The sequence below is a fragment of the Motacilla alba genome, chromosome 1A (genome assembly GCF_015832195.1).
Source record: "Motacilla alba alba isolate MOTALB_02 chromosome 1A, Motacilla_alba_V1.0_pri, whole genome shotgun sequence".
Lineage (NCBI taxonomy): Eukaryota > Metazoa > Chordata > Aves > Passeriformes > Motacillidae > Motacilla > Motacilla alba.
In genome coordinates this window covers 11,958,470-11,976,236 of record NC_052031.1, presented here as the reverse complement: position 1 = coordinate 11,976,236, position 17,767 = coordinate 11,958,470, and the positions used below count along the sequence as shown (strand labels likewise).

The following is a 17,767-nucleotide window of genomic DNA, read 5'->3' as shown; positions in this document are numbered from 1 at the left end:
AATTACTCCAATAGATTTATTTCATTTTCACTCATTCATTTTAAACTGAAAACTGTGAAATATTTGTGAGAACAGGCAAGCAATAAACAAGACCTGGGACATAATCCTGATTTATATGAAATCAATGGTGGAAATAGCAGGATTCTTTGCTGCCAAGATACAGCCACAGGTGCACAATTCACCCACAGCATGACACAAGGGTATTTTTATTTACACCAGTGGAGCCACTGGTATTCTCTGGAGGAATAATTATGCTGGTAAAAGGTAGAGACAATATTTGATAATATTTGTTTTCCATAATCTGCTGTTTTCTGGATCAGTCTTTGTTGAATGCTAAATACATGGAACAAAACTAGCACAAGGGAACATCTGTATTTCAGCATCTCAGTACTAGCCATGCTTCAGGTACATAGGAGTTTCACAAGTGAGAGGAATGAGTGTGATTATACTGCAGTGTCCCTTCCAAAGCTGGGCAAGGAGCAGTTTGCCACAGCTCATAGGCAATGCAGCACTCACCTGTCTCATGCACCTGTGGCCAACTCCCCTATGCCTACAAGTCCATTCTCTTAAATTTTTACTTTGACTCTTAAGTACATGCTGCCACTTTGCAGATCAAAATCTGTTTGTATACCTTTTAGTAAAGTGTAAATTGCTAAAGAGAAAGAAATACTGCATCTTTAACACCGCCATCAGCTGTAAAACTGACACTTCATATTAGCAGAGGTCATTAGGGACCTACTTTGCAATCCAGCAATCAAAATCATTTTACATCCATGGTACCGTGATGATTATACACTCATAATTCCATTTAAAAGTGTTTTTGGTTTCACTGTCAGCTCTTATAAGCAACAAATCCATTTTGTCATGGTGAGTAATTCTTTCTGCTGTGATGAACAATACAAAACTATTTGGCATTAGTCTGCTAAATTTCCTCTCCTTTTATTGTATATCATCTCTTATTGAAAAGGGTTTTAGTAATATTATAATATTAGTTCTTGGACAATCTCTGTAGATGCAAGGAAAACACCAACATGGACGGTTTGGAAATTGCTTTGAGAAATTCCCTTCCTATACCTCAGTTGTTCATACTCTAGGTCCAGGAGTAGTTTGATGATAATAGACCTTACTTAGTAATTTCCCAATATTTTTATTTACTAAGTGAAGGCAGGCATGACTTACTGACATAAAGGGCACTAACTGGTGAAAAGAAATACTGAAGGATATGGTAAACTGAACGGAAGGAAGGTTTGAAATGAAAACCTGATTTTCTACTTTACAATCCCAAACCCCTTAACCATACAAAATCCCCTTTATACAATTCTTCAGAACACTATGTATTTAGTGCTATCATAGTTCTGCATATACATGGACCTGTGCACAGATGTGTGTGTATATATATATATGTTAAAGCACCATAACCAAAATGTGATTTCTTTTTTAGACTAAAAATGAGCAAAAAGGGGAAAAAATGTTAGAGGCAAATTTTCTTTTGTCAGGAAAAAATTATCTGAAAAAATTGGTAGTGCCAATTATGTGAAAAATTTTCTTGAATTTTTGATAGTTTCAATCTTTAATTTTAACTGTAGCTCTTCAGCCAACAAACACTGGCAGGAAAATTCTGCTTAGCTGTAGACTATGACATAAAACCCCTCAGGTGGTCATGCATTCAATGCTAGACCTAATTATTTTTTTTTATATTCTATGAGTATTAAATTTAGGAAACCCTGATTGCCTTAGTATTTTTCTGCAAGACTGGTGTGTTTGTAGTTACACATTATGGATCAGTATAATGCTGTCTGACAAATCTTTCCTACTTTAATGCATATCTGTGCTGAAAACCTGGAGTGATGCTCCAGAGGAAATGTAGCCCCTGAATATGAAGTGCTTGTCTGTGACCCTTATAGAGAGGTATTCATAAGTCTGCCAAAGAATACACCTTATTCCATGGAGGCTAATTATGCAAATACATTTGCTATTTACATATTTCATAGGTGTTTGTGAACTTAGCTTTTTGGTTATTTTCCAATTTTTTAAAATCTCTGTCAGTAAAAAAAAAAATGCATTGCATAAAACAGCTGATAGATTTGAAAGGGACTTGAGAAATTCAAAATACTGTGGTCAGAGGAGAAAATAACATGGGAGATTTTGAAGAAAGTAACCTTTGTCCTTTCAGCTAAAGGTGGAACTGTAATTGTTCAGATTTCACTTTTAATGAGAGCTTATCACTGGCTTATTTCATTCTTCCTACTGACATTTCTGTGTCACATCATCAGCCTTGGCTACCACACTAACTGAAGGACAAATGTAACCCAATCAATGTAAAAAATGTTTTATTTTACCTCTTTCCTTAGAGGAATATAACCTCAAATTTCTATTATAACTAGAGAAATATTATGTAATTATGATTACCAACAGCTTTGTGACTCCTGGTTGACTAATGTCTGCCTACAGGGATGTCTGAATGAAGTTTTTTATAAACTGTGACTCTACAATAAACAGAGTTCAATATAAAATATAAGACAAGATAAGGAGAATTTATAAAAGCAAAAATTTAAAATTCAAGTGAATGAGGTCTCTTAATGATACCTCCAGGGCTCCAGTTACAGCTGTAATAATCTGGTGCATATGAAATCATAATTTTTTAATTAATAGGAAATTCCTGATCTGATGTTCCATTTTCTACCTTCTGTACCTAAACTGGTTATGGGGAGAGTCACACTGTCACTTGCAATCTAACAGTTTTCGTAAGGAGAAAGGAGATAAAGGTTTTCCTTTGAATTAATAGAACAGAAAAAATGAAAAAGTATCCAGTTGAGAAAATTACGTCACAGCAGAAAGTTAGGTTGGTATTCTTCAGCATGCAGAAGAAATAAGAAGAGATGGAGGAAGAGAGTAAAAAAAAAAAAACCCAACCAAAACCCAAAACAAAACAAAATAAAACAAACAAAAAAAAATCCAAAAACCAGAGAGACAAAGTAAAGAAAGAAAGCAGAATTTCCCATCTTTTGCATTTAAGCAGTTGTTTTAGATGATGTGGTAGTCCTCCTCAGTGTTTGGAAACCCCTCATGCTCCTTTTTTATCTACTTGGAGCTTTGAGCATAGGTGATTGGTCACAGCAGAGGCTGGTGACAGCTAAGAGGGAATACCCAACAGGTACAGCTAACTCATGGCAAACAACTTCCAAAGGTACTGTGACTTCCAAGATAGAGTTGCACTCTGTTTTTCCACCAATGCATCATTTGATTGACTCTATGAAACTATTTCCCATGCAGAAGTGGTAGTGCTTTGTAATTCATATGGAACCACTACAAACTGAAATCTTCCAATCACACAGGGTCTTGCAGGTTCTTCATGTTCCTTAGGTGGAAGAACATTCCCAAAGAATGAAAATCATACTTTTTCATTGAGACTTCCTGCTTGCAACCCTGTTCTTGCTATCATTAGGTAGGGATGAGCTAGAGGCAACACATTGGTCTAGTTCTTGCTCTGCTTCCGGTGATGTTCCTTGTGCTCCTCACAGAACTACCCTGTTTTTCATAACTTGCTTCAATCCCTCTCTGATTGGGAAGCAGGAGGATTTTATGAGGCCCTGGTGAGTGCTGATTATGGGGAAACCCTATGATAAAGGCTCTGTAGAAATTCAGAGCTATAGAAGTACAAAAGCAAACTGTTTAGTAACAGAGCAAAAGAAACAAAAATTACAGCAAAAGTAACAGCAAAAGAAACAAAAATTTTGCACTGTCTCTTTCTTTTTGAATTTTCCAGGTCATGTTTGTTCACTTCTCTGGCCCATTTTCAGAAGATGAAGATGAAAAGAAGGTCTTGCCAGGAGATAAGACAAACTTGCTTTGAGATAAGAAGTACTTAAAAAAACCAAGTAGCTGAATTTTTCCTGTGCACTTTTAGGGTATGTTCTTCCCAAAGATAACCAACCTGACACTGCCATATGGTAGGAAACAGTGTTGTCTTGAAAATCTCCCTCCTATATACTCAAATTAGATGACAATTACTTGACTCAGTAATGGATTTCCTTCCTGTTGTTTCCATCTTTAGGAAACAGGACAACTACGTGGTGCTAAGGCTTGACAAATTAAATTTGCTAAAATGTGTGCTTATGGCATTCTTGAAACAAAAACGTCAGGGAGAATAGAGATCTTTCGAGGTAGCTATTTATAAATAAGGGATATGAATGAAAGCAGACAAGATCTGGTTGGAAAGTGGAGGAATCAAATCTTAGAGAAAATGTTGAGTGGATAGTGGAGAAAGAAGATAAGAAGATAAGAAATTTAAGTTTCCAAGATTACCTGGAAGATGGGACATTGATCGAAATCTAGGATAAGGTTACTGCAGTCTTGCTTTTCATCTCTCTTTCTTGTTTTGGGCCTAGAAGCTTCACTATTTTTAATTATTTGGTTTTCTAGGCAGCTGGCTGAAAACATCTCACATACAGTTTCCACTTGCCTTTTAGACAGAATTCAAATCCAATTATACCATTAAAACACAGGCTTAAGCATAACTCCAACCCACATGGTAGATGCTCTTCCTTTTGTAAAGCATATATTCCTTAACACAGTTGATTATATAAGTAAAAGATAAGAGTTCATATTGGTAAAGAAGTGCTCAGACAACTTGAAGAAAGCACCCATGAATATTGAACGGTGTAATATATCTTGTAATGTAGTATATAATCCTCTGGGGGGTAAAGGAATCTTTGTAGTTAACATCAGATCTATATTCCCACAGTTTTATGAAGGACACACATGGACCAAGTGTAGATTTGGGATCAGAATGAAAGAAAATGCCATATAAATACATATGTCATATATCCATATGGCATTTATAATATTTTCTTAATTGCGTCCCAGAGATATTTGTTTCAATGTAGGAAGCTGGCACACTTGGCCTGATGGCTTTAACTACAGAAGATGGTTCTGACTGTTGAGTGGAAAGATTTTTGTTAAACTTCATCACTTCTAAAAGCTACTGATATGGGAAATGATTATTTCCAAAGGGTTTTCTGTTTGTTACAGCTCTATACAAAGCCAAGAGTTTTTCAGTGGAGGTGCTGAACTACATAAAATAATTTCTAATTATGGAATGGATTCTTTTCCTTTTAATTTGTCATATATCTAATTCTATCACTTTGGGGAATAACATTACCATTCAATTTTGTGTTTTTACTTATATATTAGTCTAGCCCTTAATGCACAACAGAAAGTGAAAGAGGGGAGATACCTGAAAACTATTTCCAATCTTTGCTCAAAACTAATCCTCTTTCTTTCAAACCTATTTGGCCTACTACACACAGTATCCTGATCCATACGTCAATGAGTTTTAAAATTTCAAAAATTATACTTTCTTTTTTGTACATTGTCTTGGAAATACCAGCCAACATGGACCACATGGTGTTTGTAAATGTACTGGAAAGTTTAGTTGTATGCCTAACAGTTTATAATTGAAGATTAAATACTTTTTTTACAGAGGTCTAAGTAAGTACTCAAATCCATATTTAGAGTGAGTAAGATACCCTGGTAAGATACTGGTATTCCTCAAAAAAAGCCAGCAATTTAACATCAACAACTGTCTCCCTCAAAAAAACCCCAAAACAAACAAACAAACAAAAAATCTGTACTATGGTTAGGGTGAGAATCGAAAAGTGTTCCACTAATAGGATCAGTGTGGCAGAAGCAGAAGATGGTGGCACTGGTCACAGTGGCAAAGAACTGAGGAATATGACATGCAGCTTTGAAACTAGATCAGGGTTCACTTGGAGTTGATGTGAAATGAACTCTGGTGATCCTCCAGCGTATCCACTCTTGTGGGGACTGGTAATGCCAAAGCCAAAGAGGAGATGCTGATGCTGTAACTAATTTATTAGGCAAGGCAAGAATGGTATGAGCCCAGTGTTGGGGACAATAAAGTATTTCCTTCAGACTATCCCTTTGCATGCTGAAGAAATGTGAACATTCCAGGTCTCTGGGCCCAAGTAATATTAATGGGTTGGTCTGAATCAGCTCCAATATTTTATGTGTAATTTATAGCATATTTTGGTCGATAGGCTCAAGTATTTTACAAAATTAATTGAAAAGTGGCATATGCAAGTATTAGCAGTGGTAGGGAAGCTTTCAGTAAAAAGTAAATTATTTTAAAGAATTTACCTTAATAAGTGCAAAGGCTGCAGACAATTTAGAACAATATTTTTAGCTAAAAGGTTCTTTACAGAAAAAACAAAGCCCTTTTATTTTTGCTGTCAAAAATATGGGCTATATTTCCAAAAACATGGTCACTTAATTCAAGATGAGCATCTCAATGGCTCAGTACTGTTTTGTATAGGTCTTCAAATAGTACTTTATGCTATGGGTTACTTTCTAACTACCAAGGACAATATGAAAACTTGTCAAAGACTTTTTATAAAAAAAAAAATTTGAAATTTCTTAAAAATTTCTTAAGAAAATGTCATTTTGAAGTGAAAGTAGGCGAAACTCTGTTTTTCATTGATAAATTCACATCTTCCTATTGGTTGACTATGAAATAAAAAAAAAAAAAAAACACAGTAAAATGTGGTGGGACATATACTGTGCTTCACCAAGGACTTAACAGTCAAAATGGAGAGATCAAAAATATAAGGAAAAACACCTATGAAAGTCAAATATGAGAATCTAGGTAAGATCTAAGAAAATATGTAAGTGCACAATTTTTGAAACATTTTCAATGGCCTCTATCAACTGAAAAGAAATGTAGTTTCTTTAAATTGCAAAAGATAATTACAGAAAATCATGTCAACAGTGACACATTCAAAGGCAAAATTTTAAATACTAAATGGCCAGCAGGGTCAAGAGAGCTTTCACTTACGCCTACTTTCATAAATAGCTCTTGATTTCTCATACAGCTCATACGGGTCAGGTTTTCGTGGATCAAAGGCCTCTGTTGAATCAGGAAATGAACTCCTGTGAAGAGTGGGTGGATAGGGAATATTCTGTGGCATAGCTGGAGCAGACACACTTGTTTGAGGGCTGCCTTGATTCTCCCATCGTTCCATCATCTGGAATAAAAACATACACAGAATAAAAATGAAGTTTTGCAAAAACTTTATCTTCCACAATGACACCAAAGCCAGTGATTTCTGTTGAGGATGTGTTTTGTAAAATTAGTAAATCTATTTGCTGCCTTTTGAAATGAAAGGTGTATGTTGTGCTGTTTATAAAATGACCTGGTTAAATTTACTCCTGACTTTGTTGCTCATGGCAAGATGTGACCTTTCTCAGGTAAGATTAGGCTCAGCATTACCTCTGAAGCATGTGGAGTGCCTCTCATGGGCTGAGCTACCGGAAATTATTTGCTAAAGGTAGAATCCACGTATTTGTAAAGACACAATTATCAGATTCATCAAAATACATAACATACATGAAGTTAATCCTTAGCAAAGACCATGCAGCTAGTGAATGACCTTAACGCTATATCTTCTGAGAATACATGAAAATAACTTCCTGCCCAGGGAGAGGGAGACACTATACTATAACTATAACTATAACTGGGAGCAGAATCTACAGCTCCAACTGAAGATTTAAAAAACCAAAGTAAAAACCAAAAGAAAATCAAAACAAATCAAAACCAAAGAGAAAATTATTACAGCACGTATTCAGGCATCTAGTGTTCAAAAAACCCACTAAAGTGGCATTATACAACCAAGTACAGGATAAGGCTTTCAACTCTTGCAGGCCATTTACAGGAAAGCCTACAACAGCTAATTGTCTATGCATGAAAGACACCTCAGTTCACGCTTTTTTCAAGACTGTCTTTAGCAGTCTTACATGTACATCAAGCTTGAAGATATGATAGGCTGTGCAAAAGAAGGCTTGAGGATGTGCTTTTTTATTTCTTGAAGAAGTTGGCTACTAATCAAATTGCATTAGCAAATTTCTTTGAAGAGGCTAAATTAAACAAAACACAAATGTTTATCCCAGGAAATGAGTACTTAGCTATTTCTATAACCCCTCCTGAGGACAAGGGTGGTAAAGCCTTCAGAACAGTGTGTTCTCACATATAACCCAACAATGGTAATTACACAAAAAAAAGCCTCTTGGAAACAAACTGATCTGTAATTAAATTCCACTGACTTCTATTGTTGTATCAGCAAAGCTTTATCAAAGATGATTGCAGGTTTACAGTGGGCTTGCTCTACAAATTCTGAGACTATCATTTGTCTTTAGTTCCTTGGTTTCAGAAGGTGTTTGGGTCAGCAGGTAGGCTTTTTACTCTATGTTCTGATGATTAACTGCATCAGGCTTTTTTCACACCAAGTATGTGTGGACTATAGATGTTTTAGTGTCCTCCTGGTGAATATGCTGAATAACTATCCTGCTGCATATCCCAGGTGATCTGACCTACTTAGGCTCATACTTAAGAACAAATGGATTATACATATTGGCCATTTTTACTTGTTGAGGACCTAATTATTTTTAAAAAGTATTATTGTAACTCAAGATGTGTTTCTGTCAGAATTTCAGCAGTAAGTAGGGCTGGTTCATTCAAAACTATAAGTATGTACATTCTGTGCAATACAGTGGCATATGGAAATACCTGAGTTGCCATTGAAATAGCTTAGTAATTTACCTTGGGTACCTTTAGGTACCCCTTACACCAAGATAAATTTATCCTCTGCAAGTAATTGCCCTTTGGGAAAATTAGTCTGTGTGGTAAGTCACATGAACAGCACAGTACCACTTCTGAGCCCTAAAGAAATTACATCCAGTAGCTATAAACACATACACAGTATATAATTACATTATAGATTTGTAAATTCAAAGGTGTCTAGAAACACGCCTGATTATGACCCTTATGTTTAAAGAGGAAAAAAGAACTAAGCTCAATTCAAGCTCCTTATGATAAAGGAAATTACCAGAAAAATATGTATAGGCTTTACCTTCCCTTAGGAATCTAAAAGAAGAACACAAGCCAGTGAAACCAAACTATCTTATCATTATGAAGATGAAAGACATACAGGGCAATGTCTGTCTAGAAGTAGAAAGATTCCTAATTTCTTGGAAAGTGCTGGGGAAATAGATCACTTACCTTTTTCAAAATGCAAAACTGGACAAAATTAAAATACTTTAAGAAAGATTTAAAAAAAGAAAGGAAAATATAATTATCTTTGATGAGCAAACTTTACCCTGGAGAAAGGACAGGAAACTGGAGATCAATTGGCAAAACCCTACTGCGTCCCATATGTCTAACTCTTGCTTGCTGGTTAGCTCTAAATCTTCAAGTGTGAAGTTCAACCAGCTAAATAAGCAGATAAACAGAAGGGGAATTATATCTCCCAAACCCCTATCAACTAATTAAACAGTCACCTAGCATTCAGTAATGGAAGTTATCATAATGCTACTTCAGAAAAGAGCAATTCTTGAAAATGAGTAAGGACAGTAGTGAGTGCAGGGCATCCAGTCCAAATTGGGGCAATGGTTTGGTGACATTGCTCATGGTCATTTTGCACTAGTATTATACATGATATATAAGATATGTATGATATGCATAGGAATCACTGGAAATATCTGTTACCCCAGGTTACTTGTTTCCCTTTGTGGTTACACAGATACAGGCTGTGCTGAGGTGTTGGGGAGGCTTCCTAAACCTCCTGTGCTGGCCTTACTGCTTCAGACTGTCTGCACACAGTGCTGCAGGCACTTGGTGTCAATCTTATCTTCAGGCCTTGGACATGAGAAATTTATGTCTGACTATTTCTCTAGTTAAAAGTGGTGCCAGACAGAGAAATTCACACTACCTTAACTCAGTTAATCATTAGTGAAATCTCTTGCTGAGATTGCCCCAAAATAGAGGAGCTCTGAGCAGTCAGTCTGCCTGCAGGTACAGCACACAATGGTGTTATATTATTCTGTGAGCCCTGGTTTTCCTCACACCATTGCATGAAAAACTGCATCAACTCAGGCTGTTTTTCTAGATCCTGATTATTGGCAAGTGCTACTCGAGCATGAACTACCATATTGCTTATATAATGAAATGTTGCAGAAAATCATCAACAATAAATACACTGATATATTCGATGTGTACATAAAAAGGCTAAGTATGGACAGGAGGAGTTCTTCAAATGTGGATCTTTAAGAAGTGAGCACCAAGCTATCTATTTCCTCACTTTTTATCTGAGATTAAAAGTTGAACACCCCAGCCATTCAGGAGTCTTAAACTGGTGAGAGCAAGCCAGCCTTTAATAATCGGATTTATTTTCAAAAATGTCCTGCTACACAGATGAACAAAGCAACTTATGCAATATTTATTCCAGCGTATTGTATACAGACTCTATCCTTTTACAGCAAAAACACCACAAGCTGAACAAGTCTGACAAAACTGCATCAGCTGATTAATTGCTATTTGTACTTGTCAGGGTACAAAAATTATTTTGGCAAAATTTAAGCATGCCATGTTCTGATATGAGAGAGTATGTAAAGTTCAGATTTAATGTACTTCCCCTGCCTGCTCCCCAGTAAGAAGGCTCTAAGTCCTTTAAAAGGTTATTCCCATTGCTCTTAGGAGTCTTCAGGATCTATTTCCTCTACACACCCTTGTGGAGAATTAAGAATTGCTCTAAGGTCTGTAAAATCTCAATGAAAAAGCCAAATTAAAAAAAATCCAAAAAACAAACAACACCCTGCAACAATAAAACAAGCCAGACAACCAAAAATAGTAGCCTACGAATTCTTTTTATACTGTGAATGCTGTCGCAAATTCAAAAAATTATGTAATGTGGTGTCAGCAGAATAAACACAGTCATTGCTTACAGTCTTACAGTGGGAAGTCTTTACACCTTGGGTTTTACTGTCAAAACCACAGAAACACAGAAAAGTTGATTAAAAGGCACCTCAGTCAGTTATCTAGCCAAAGCTCTTATTTGAAGTGTGACTGTTGCAGCTCTAGATCTCCTAATGCAATCTCTTTGAGGATGTTAAAGTCAGGCCACTTGTAAACCAGAAAAAGCACATGTTGTTCATTTCAAAGAATTTGTCAATTAGAAGACTAGAATGGACTAATTTCTACTGCCTTCTCCTCCAGACCTCTTATTTTTAAGCCACCACATTTCTGGTTCTTGCCACCCATCTTAACATGAGGGTTTTCCTTCTTCCACTTCTGGCAGACTCCAAGTCAAGAGACCTTCAGAGCTTTTCAGGGAGGCCACCCCTGCTGTGTTGTCACTTGGAGCTGGGGCACTGCTGAGAGGGGTCCCATGAGCTGGGAACAGGATGGGTAGATGAAAGTCTACAGAAATTTGCTTTGCATGACAGTCATCTTATGAACTCAACGTGTACAATTTTGAAAGGAAACTTACAGGCTTTGGAGTTTTCCATGGAGAAAAGAAACCTGAAATAAACAAAAAATAATGTTAGCAGCTTTTTCTGATGCATAAAGAATGGAGGCTAAGTGGTGTCTATGCTCCCATTCTCATTCAGGTCTGCAGGTAATATTGATAGATATGAAAATTCTCTACACACAAGGGGTGAAAACACAAAACACAAGGGAAAATTTCTAAGAAAAAATAGATAGAAATACATATATATATATATATATATATACACATATATACATATATATATATAAAAGCAAGTGGAGCTATTGAGATCATTGCCATACTTTACAAACAGCATGGGATTAGGTTGAAATTAAAAGAACTAATCAAAAGGACTTCCAAATGTCTTGGTGGACATTGGATAAGACACCAAATGACCTGGTATTGATGTGTCAAATGCAGTCGCACCTTTAGGAAGAAGCATTCAGAACATCCCATCAACAAAACCTAATAATACAAGAGATTTTTTTAGAAGAAAAGCCTGAAGAAAAATAATGGTTTCATTAGTCTAGATAAGGTGGCCAAGTCTCAAGAGGATTGCTTATTTTGATACTCTCTTGGTTTTGGTCTTAGTTAGCAAGAAGTCATGCATGACTACCTCTTTTATACAAGTATTTATCTCCTTTTCCTTAGTTATTAACTGATTGATAACTTGCTTCAGTGACTTTGCTAAATTTCAACTCTTGTAGCTTACAAATGTTTAAAACTCCAGACATGTCTTTTTCATAAAAGGAAACAGTTTGAAACACTGATTGAAAACACTGTTCCTATCTTACGCAGTACAATGTTAAAAACCTTTACAAAGTATTAAATAAAAAAGCCTTACAAAGGGTATTAGCTCATGTTTTTTAAAATACCACTTTTCAACACAGCTTTCATTAAAAAAACTCATTCTCAGTTTAATAGCAGGTAAAAAAAAATCTGTGGACCTTCCTAGGTAAGATTAAAAGCTAATAACAAAGATTTCATTTGTTTTGTTGGAAACAGAAATGGCACTTTAAGTGAGATATCTAATAGGAGGGCTGCTCTTTCATTCAAAAAATGAATTCAGCTGAAAGAGTAGTACTGACTTCATTATTTCTTTTTCTAAAGTAAGTCTAAAAAGAAAATTAAAAATATGAGAGCATTAGCATAGTATCTTTCTACAGAAAAATCACAACAGGAATTATATTTGCACATATATTTAAGATTTGTAGAATTCTGTGATAATGAAGTAATCTTTTCTGCTCTGATAATTAATTTTGACTGAAGTATCTTGCAGTGTAAAAGCACTTGAGCCATTTGGAGTGAAACACTGGCTATTTAGTAATGCTGATGTGCTTTTTTTTAAAAAAAAGGCCTATTGAAAAAAGTAATCCTGGAAAGGTTTACGTTTACTGAGTCTACAGTGCCTGGATGAAAACTGCTTTATTAACAAGTGGACAGATTTCTTTCCATCTGTAAACTCAAGCTGAGATAACAGGCATCCTTGATAGATCTGGCTTGTACATCATTTCAGCATTTAAGATTCTGTAGCAGAAACTTATTTAATAACTTACTGGATGGCAGATGGCTACCTTTTTATTACCCACTATGCTTCTGTACTGTTAATAAGAGAGAAAACTAAAAAGTATTTTTCTGCTGTGAGCTAAAGATGAGACTAGAAACTTGCTCAAATCAACTTACTACCCTGATCTGTTGATCAGAAAATATTGGTAGAGGTAACACTCTTTACCCATTGATACTGGTGCACCTCCCATAACTTACTGTCATCAAAAATTACTACTGATTAAACTGAAAGGTCTTTTCCCCCCTATTTATTTACTGTCTCCACCTAAAAATTAGTTACGCTGGAGAGATCATAAAAATTTTACTATCCATTGAAAATATAATGAGTGTTTAAAAATCAAATAAACAATGACATATGCATCAAGTCAAGAAGTTTTTTTAAAAGCCCTTCAATTAAAAAAAAAATCCAATTATTCATTTAAACAAAGGGAATATAAACTTATATTTAGCTTGGAGGTTATGGGCACAGACTGCAACATACAAATGACAACATCTACACTGAAAAAAAAAAAAGCAATATTTATTCACACAGCATGAAATCATGTTAAGAAAACTAACAGATATAGGATGCCAGAGAAGTAAAAGATCCAAAGGAAAATTAAAAAAAAAATATTGGGGATCCATATGTGTACAAATGGATGCTATAGAAGCAACAATCTCTAAAGGTAACAAACCTTGGGACTAATAGTAAAATCCATTCTTCTGATTTAATTTCATCTGTTACACCTTGACCTTATGTGAAATGAGATAATCTCTTACCTCTGTCAAAGATTAGGTGCTAGGCTAAAGGGGTGAAGGCCTAGTTCCATAAAGGTACTTTAAATGACATATTTTACATATTTATTGACAATTTTAATATTGTCTCACATAAGATCTACACTCACAGCTGAACTAAACATCCTGTTCCCAAACTAAACAAAACTGACTTTTACAGAATATATGGCATTATCAGTTATTCAGTGTGAGACTGATCATGGATAATTGTTGTGTACCAAATTAACTATCACCAGTATTTAAAACCATGCAACAATTGCTGCAAATTCATGAATGCAAGAGAATAGTGCATATGTAGCACATTGCAAGAGTAAAAGAAACTTCAGGTGAAGAGACATAAAAGCCAAATGCACTTTCTTGGGCATGCTGCACCCCTCCTCCTAATTTTCACTTTTAAATAGTACTCTGCATGAGTACAGAAACAAATCCTCTACATGTAGAAAACTGAGGCTTAAAGTCTCACCAGAAGAATATACCTTAACAATGTATATTCAGTGTCCACTCAGCAATGTTGGCTGTCTGCAGCCACATCTACAGTGAGCAAGAAGTGGACTTTCATTTAGTTTGACCTCACTTCACACCACATTTTCCCTTGACTTTCTGGAGCTCCTTACATGTGAGCACTGCCCACCAGGGAGAGAAGGATCCCACCTGAATGGCAGCTGCCAGCAGACTGGCATCAGTTCGTATGCAGATACTGATCTATCAACAGGGATGAAATTTGTTCTCCAAAAAATGCAGCTTTCAACTTCTTTTGAGTACTAATACAATACTAGTACTGCCCAACCTTCTGATCAACTCACATCCAACTAGAAACATAGAGTGGATAAGCTCTTACAACCTCATTCCACTTTCAGGTTTTTGCTTCTCCTTCCCCAAATTCCCAGCCCCCTGCTGTCCAACTTGGGATGTCTTCATAAAAACTTGAGTAGCTGCAAATATTATTTACATTTACATATGAACACCCCTCACCTCCATATCCACATACATGTTTAAAATTTGAAATAACAGAATTCCACTTAGATCAACCTAAAAACACTTCATGCAGCCTGTTCTTACCATGAGTGGCTTTTGGCTCACCCATATGCCTGACAGCCACCCCTTCTCATGGTAACCTCACCACACAAGCTGTAGCCCATTTCTTGAAGATTCCTGTATCTTTTTTATTAACACTCTTTGTAAATTCAGCCAGTACAGGTCTGCATAAGTTTTGGAAAGGACAGTTGGGTTACTGGCTTTTGTTAAAAAAGCCCCCACCATTCAGCCAGGTGCTAGCAGGAAAATACTGTGGTAACATGGTAGCATGCAACAATAAAAATACATAACCTCATATGCTTCTGCAAAATTAGTTTTGAGAATATAATGATTTCGTATTCCAGGTTGGCTATTTAAACTGTAATAAAGTACAGCAGCTGGTGGCTAACATATATGAACATTTTAATTGTTTAATTACAAAAAAATAAGCTGAGGTACAGTAGTAACCACATGTCCTCTAAAAATCAGATTTGCATTTTCTCATAAAGCAGTGTTACAAAAATTATTTTTGAGATTGCTTTTTAAGTTGTATTTACCACCTTCCAAAATGAGCTTCCCTGGAAATCAGAGCTGTGATGGTTTCTAAGTTGTAACTTAACTAAAAACACTGTGAACTGAAAACAGATTTTGGGTTCAAATGTAGCAGGAAGAAAAAACTTTTTTCTTTTTTTTTTTTTTCAGATCAAGGCAAATTCCAGCTTCAGTTTACTGTACTTCTCCTTTTTGATGAAGATATCCTGTAACAAAAGACAAATCACATCACACTCATCGTATCTACTTCCTCTTATAGCCAAGTTTAAGTATGCTTTTGTTGTAAAATATTCTTACAGATATCATGTGCCTTACACTTCAGCAAGGATTTACTGTTGAAAAGTTTAGTTTTCTAAAAGCAGCTTATCAGGCAGGACTTAGAGCATTTGCAAGACAGAGCTCTGATTAGTTTCCTTTTCAGGTTTTCTGCAAATTCTGTAATGTCAGTAGTACAAAACCAGCCCTCGGTTAATAGTCTGCTCCCATGGGGATGAATTTTGTTCCATTTCCATCTTCATTATTCTCACTATTTTGCATTGTTTCCTGGAGAAGTTCTTCACACCTCATAGAATCATAAGTAACTCACATAGCTATTTCTAAGACACAGGACTTTTAAGGATGTTCACCTCTGTGGCAGATGGGTATGGATAATTAAACTGAAGCCTGGGAACAGTTTGATTTCTGAAGTGACAGTGTGTGCTGCAGGGAGGAACTCAACAGCATCCAACACAAAGCCTTTTAATCTAAAGCAACGTTCAGGGTAAGTCAACATCCCTCCACATCACTTGTCACACTTCCACTTTTAATGGGTGAAAGCCCACTAGCTTTCACTGGGCTTCTTGGGAGTTTTTTGTGCTTTAATATCCTTGTTGCATATGGCTTCCTGAGCAAAGCTGTCTTAAGCACTGAACAGACCTTTCTCCTTCCAAGATGCTTGGAAGTCACTGAACAGATGGCTGATGAGCACTCCCAGAGCATTAACTGACTCCATGGGCATCTTATCAACATCCATGTGACAACACTTCAAGCAAAAGTTTTTCCTTCTAGAAAAGTTACTGGATAAATTTACTGTAACACTGGATTTATTTTCTGTGCTTTTTTCTTTCTCTTACTGGAATCCCTGAGATGTCTATCAGTTGTCTGTATGGGCCTGATTTACAAAGGTATCAAATACTCATTATCTTCAAATGGATGTGACAGGTGAGAACACTGAGAGTTCAGACTCAGGTGTTCACCTTTAGCAGGTTCAGAGAACTGTTTCTTACCTTTCACATTACACCTGATTTCTCCCTCTGTATGTTCACCTTTTGTGAGTATGGTAGGTGTGGTCAGATTGGGTGCACAGAGCTAATTCTACCATTGAGTTGATTCATTAAGCTCTAAAATATCCTACAGCTTAAATTCTGAAAATACTTGTGGGAGAGGTAATTTTTTGTGTGTATTTAGAACCAATACCTACCATTAATTCAATTACTCTTCAAATATTTTCCCCTTTTAAGGAAAGGACTATGATCAATGAGAAGTCGTACATTCAATTAATTTATATACTGTAGTGAACAGAATCTAAAAGGAGACAATGAATGAAAATAAATGGAAATAATACTTTTGAAAACAAGTAGGTGATAAAAAGTTTCAGTTGATCATGTCATATTTAAAGGATCAGATGATATATAGGGAATGGTAATTAGTAGTTTCATTTCTAATAAAATCAATCATTATTACATAATATTTTTTCAAAGGTCCATCTTTTTCAAACAGCTCCAAATATTGAGATCTTGCTCTAGCAACAACAAAAAGTTGATTTACCTTGAAATAAAGAGTAGGTGTAAGAAGACTGCAAGCTCTAGCTCTTCAAGCATAGTTAGCTACTCCTGCTGTCAGCTGTCCTTCAGAGAGACGGTGCCATGCTGTAGAGGATCCATTTGGTCTTTAGGTGGGATGGCACCTGATGCAATGGGCCAAAAATCAACACATCCCACATCAGAGTGAGATGAATGACCCACTACCTTAGATCAGGCCACACCATTCCATGTGTTTAGAGCCAGTGCCTTTTCCCTTGCAGTAGGTGACATACAAGCAGCATGGCAAGCAACTGATAGAGCACCTTGTTGCAGTAACATGAAGGCTGGTTACAGTCATCAGTTGCATCAAATGCAGGTTTACATTAATAAACTGAGAAACACCTCTGTCTTCTTTATGGCTATATACATATGCTCAGATGTTATTAACCCAGTTTTTCCTGAAAAAAGACTCACAATGGAACAAACTGATTCTCAGTAGTTGCTTGTGCTGGCATTTTGCTTTATGCTCCACTACTTGATTGCTTCTCAACACAAGTGAAACTGCAACAGAAGTAGTGCTCCAGTTTATATCATCACTGTTTTTCACTCTTTGGTGTACTACAGCTATGAAAAGTGATCCCAAAGATTAAATGCATTCCTGCCTACAGACAATCTATGAAGATACAAAAAGCAGGGACTGTTCAAAGGAAAGTCAGCTAGGTCTTTACCTCATTGGGGTAC

The 17,767-nt window shown here is 36.1% G+C and overlaps 1 protein-coding gene across 13 annotated transcripts in view; it reads right to left on the bottom strand.

Annotated features, from left to right (window-relative positions):
• Positions 1 to 17,767, bottom strand: part of MAGI2 (membrane associated guanylate kinase, WW and PDZ domain containing 2) — a 695,213-nt gene that overhangs the window by 79,495 nt on the left and 597,951 nt on the right. For 11 of the 13 annotated variants that reach the window (XM_038153728.1, XM_038153732.1, XM_038153736.1 and 8 more), the window contains 2 exons: positions 11,340 to 11,371; positions 6,854 to 7,043 (listed from right to left, as the gene is read on the bottom strand). In XM_038153728.1, coding sequence (XP_038009656.1) covers positions 6,854 to 7,043; positions 11,340 to 11,371 — 222 coding nt within the window. The remainder of the gene's footprint in view (positions 1 to 6,853; positions 7,044 to 11,339; positions 11,372 to 17,767) is intronic. The other 2 variants (XM_038153729.1, XM_038153731.1) reach the window with 1 other exon arrangement.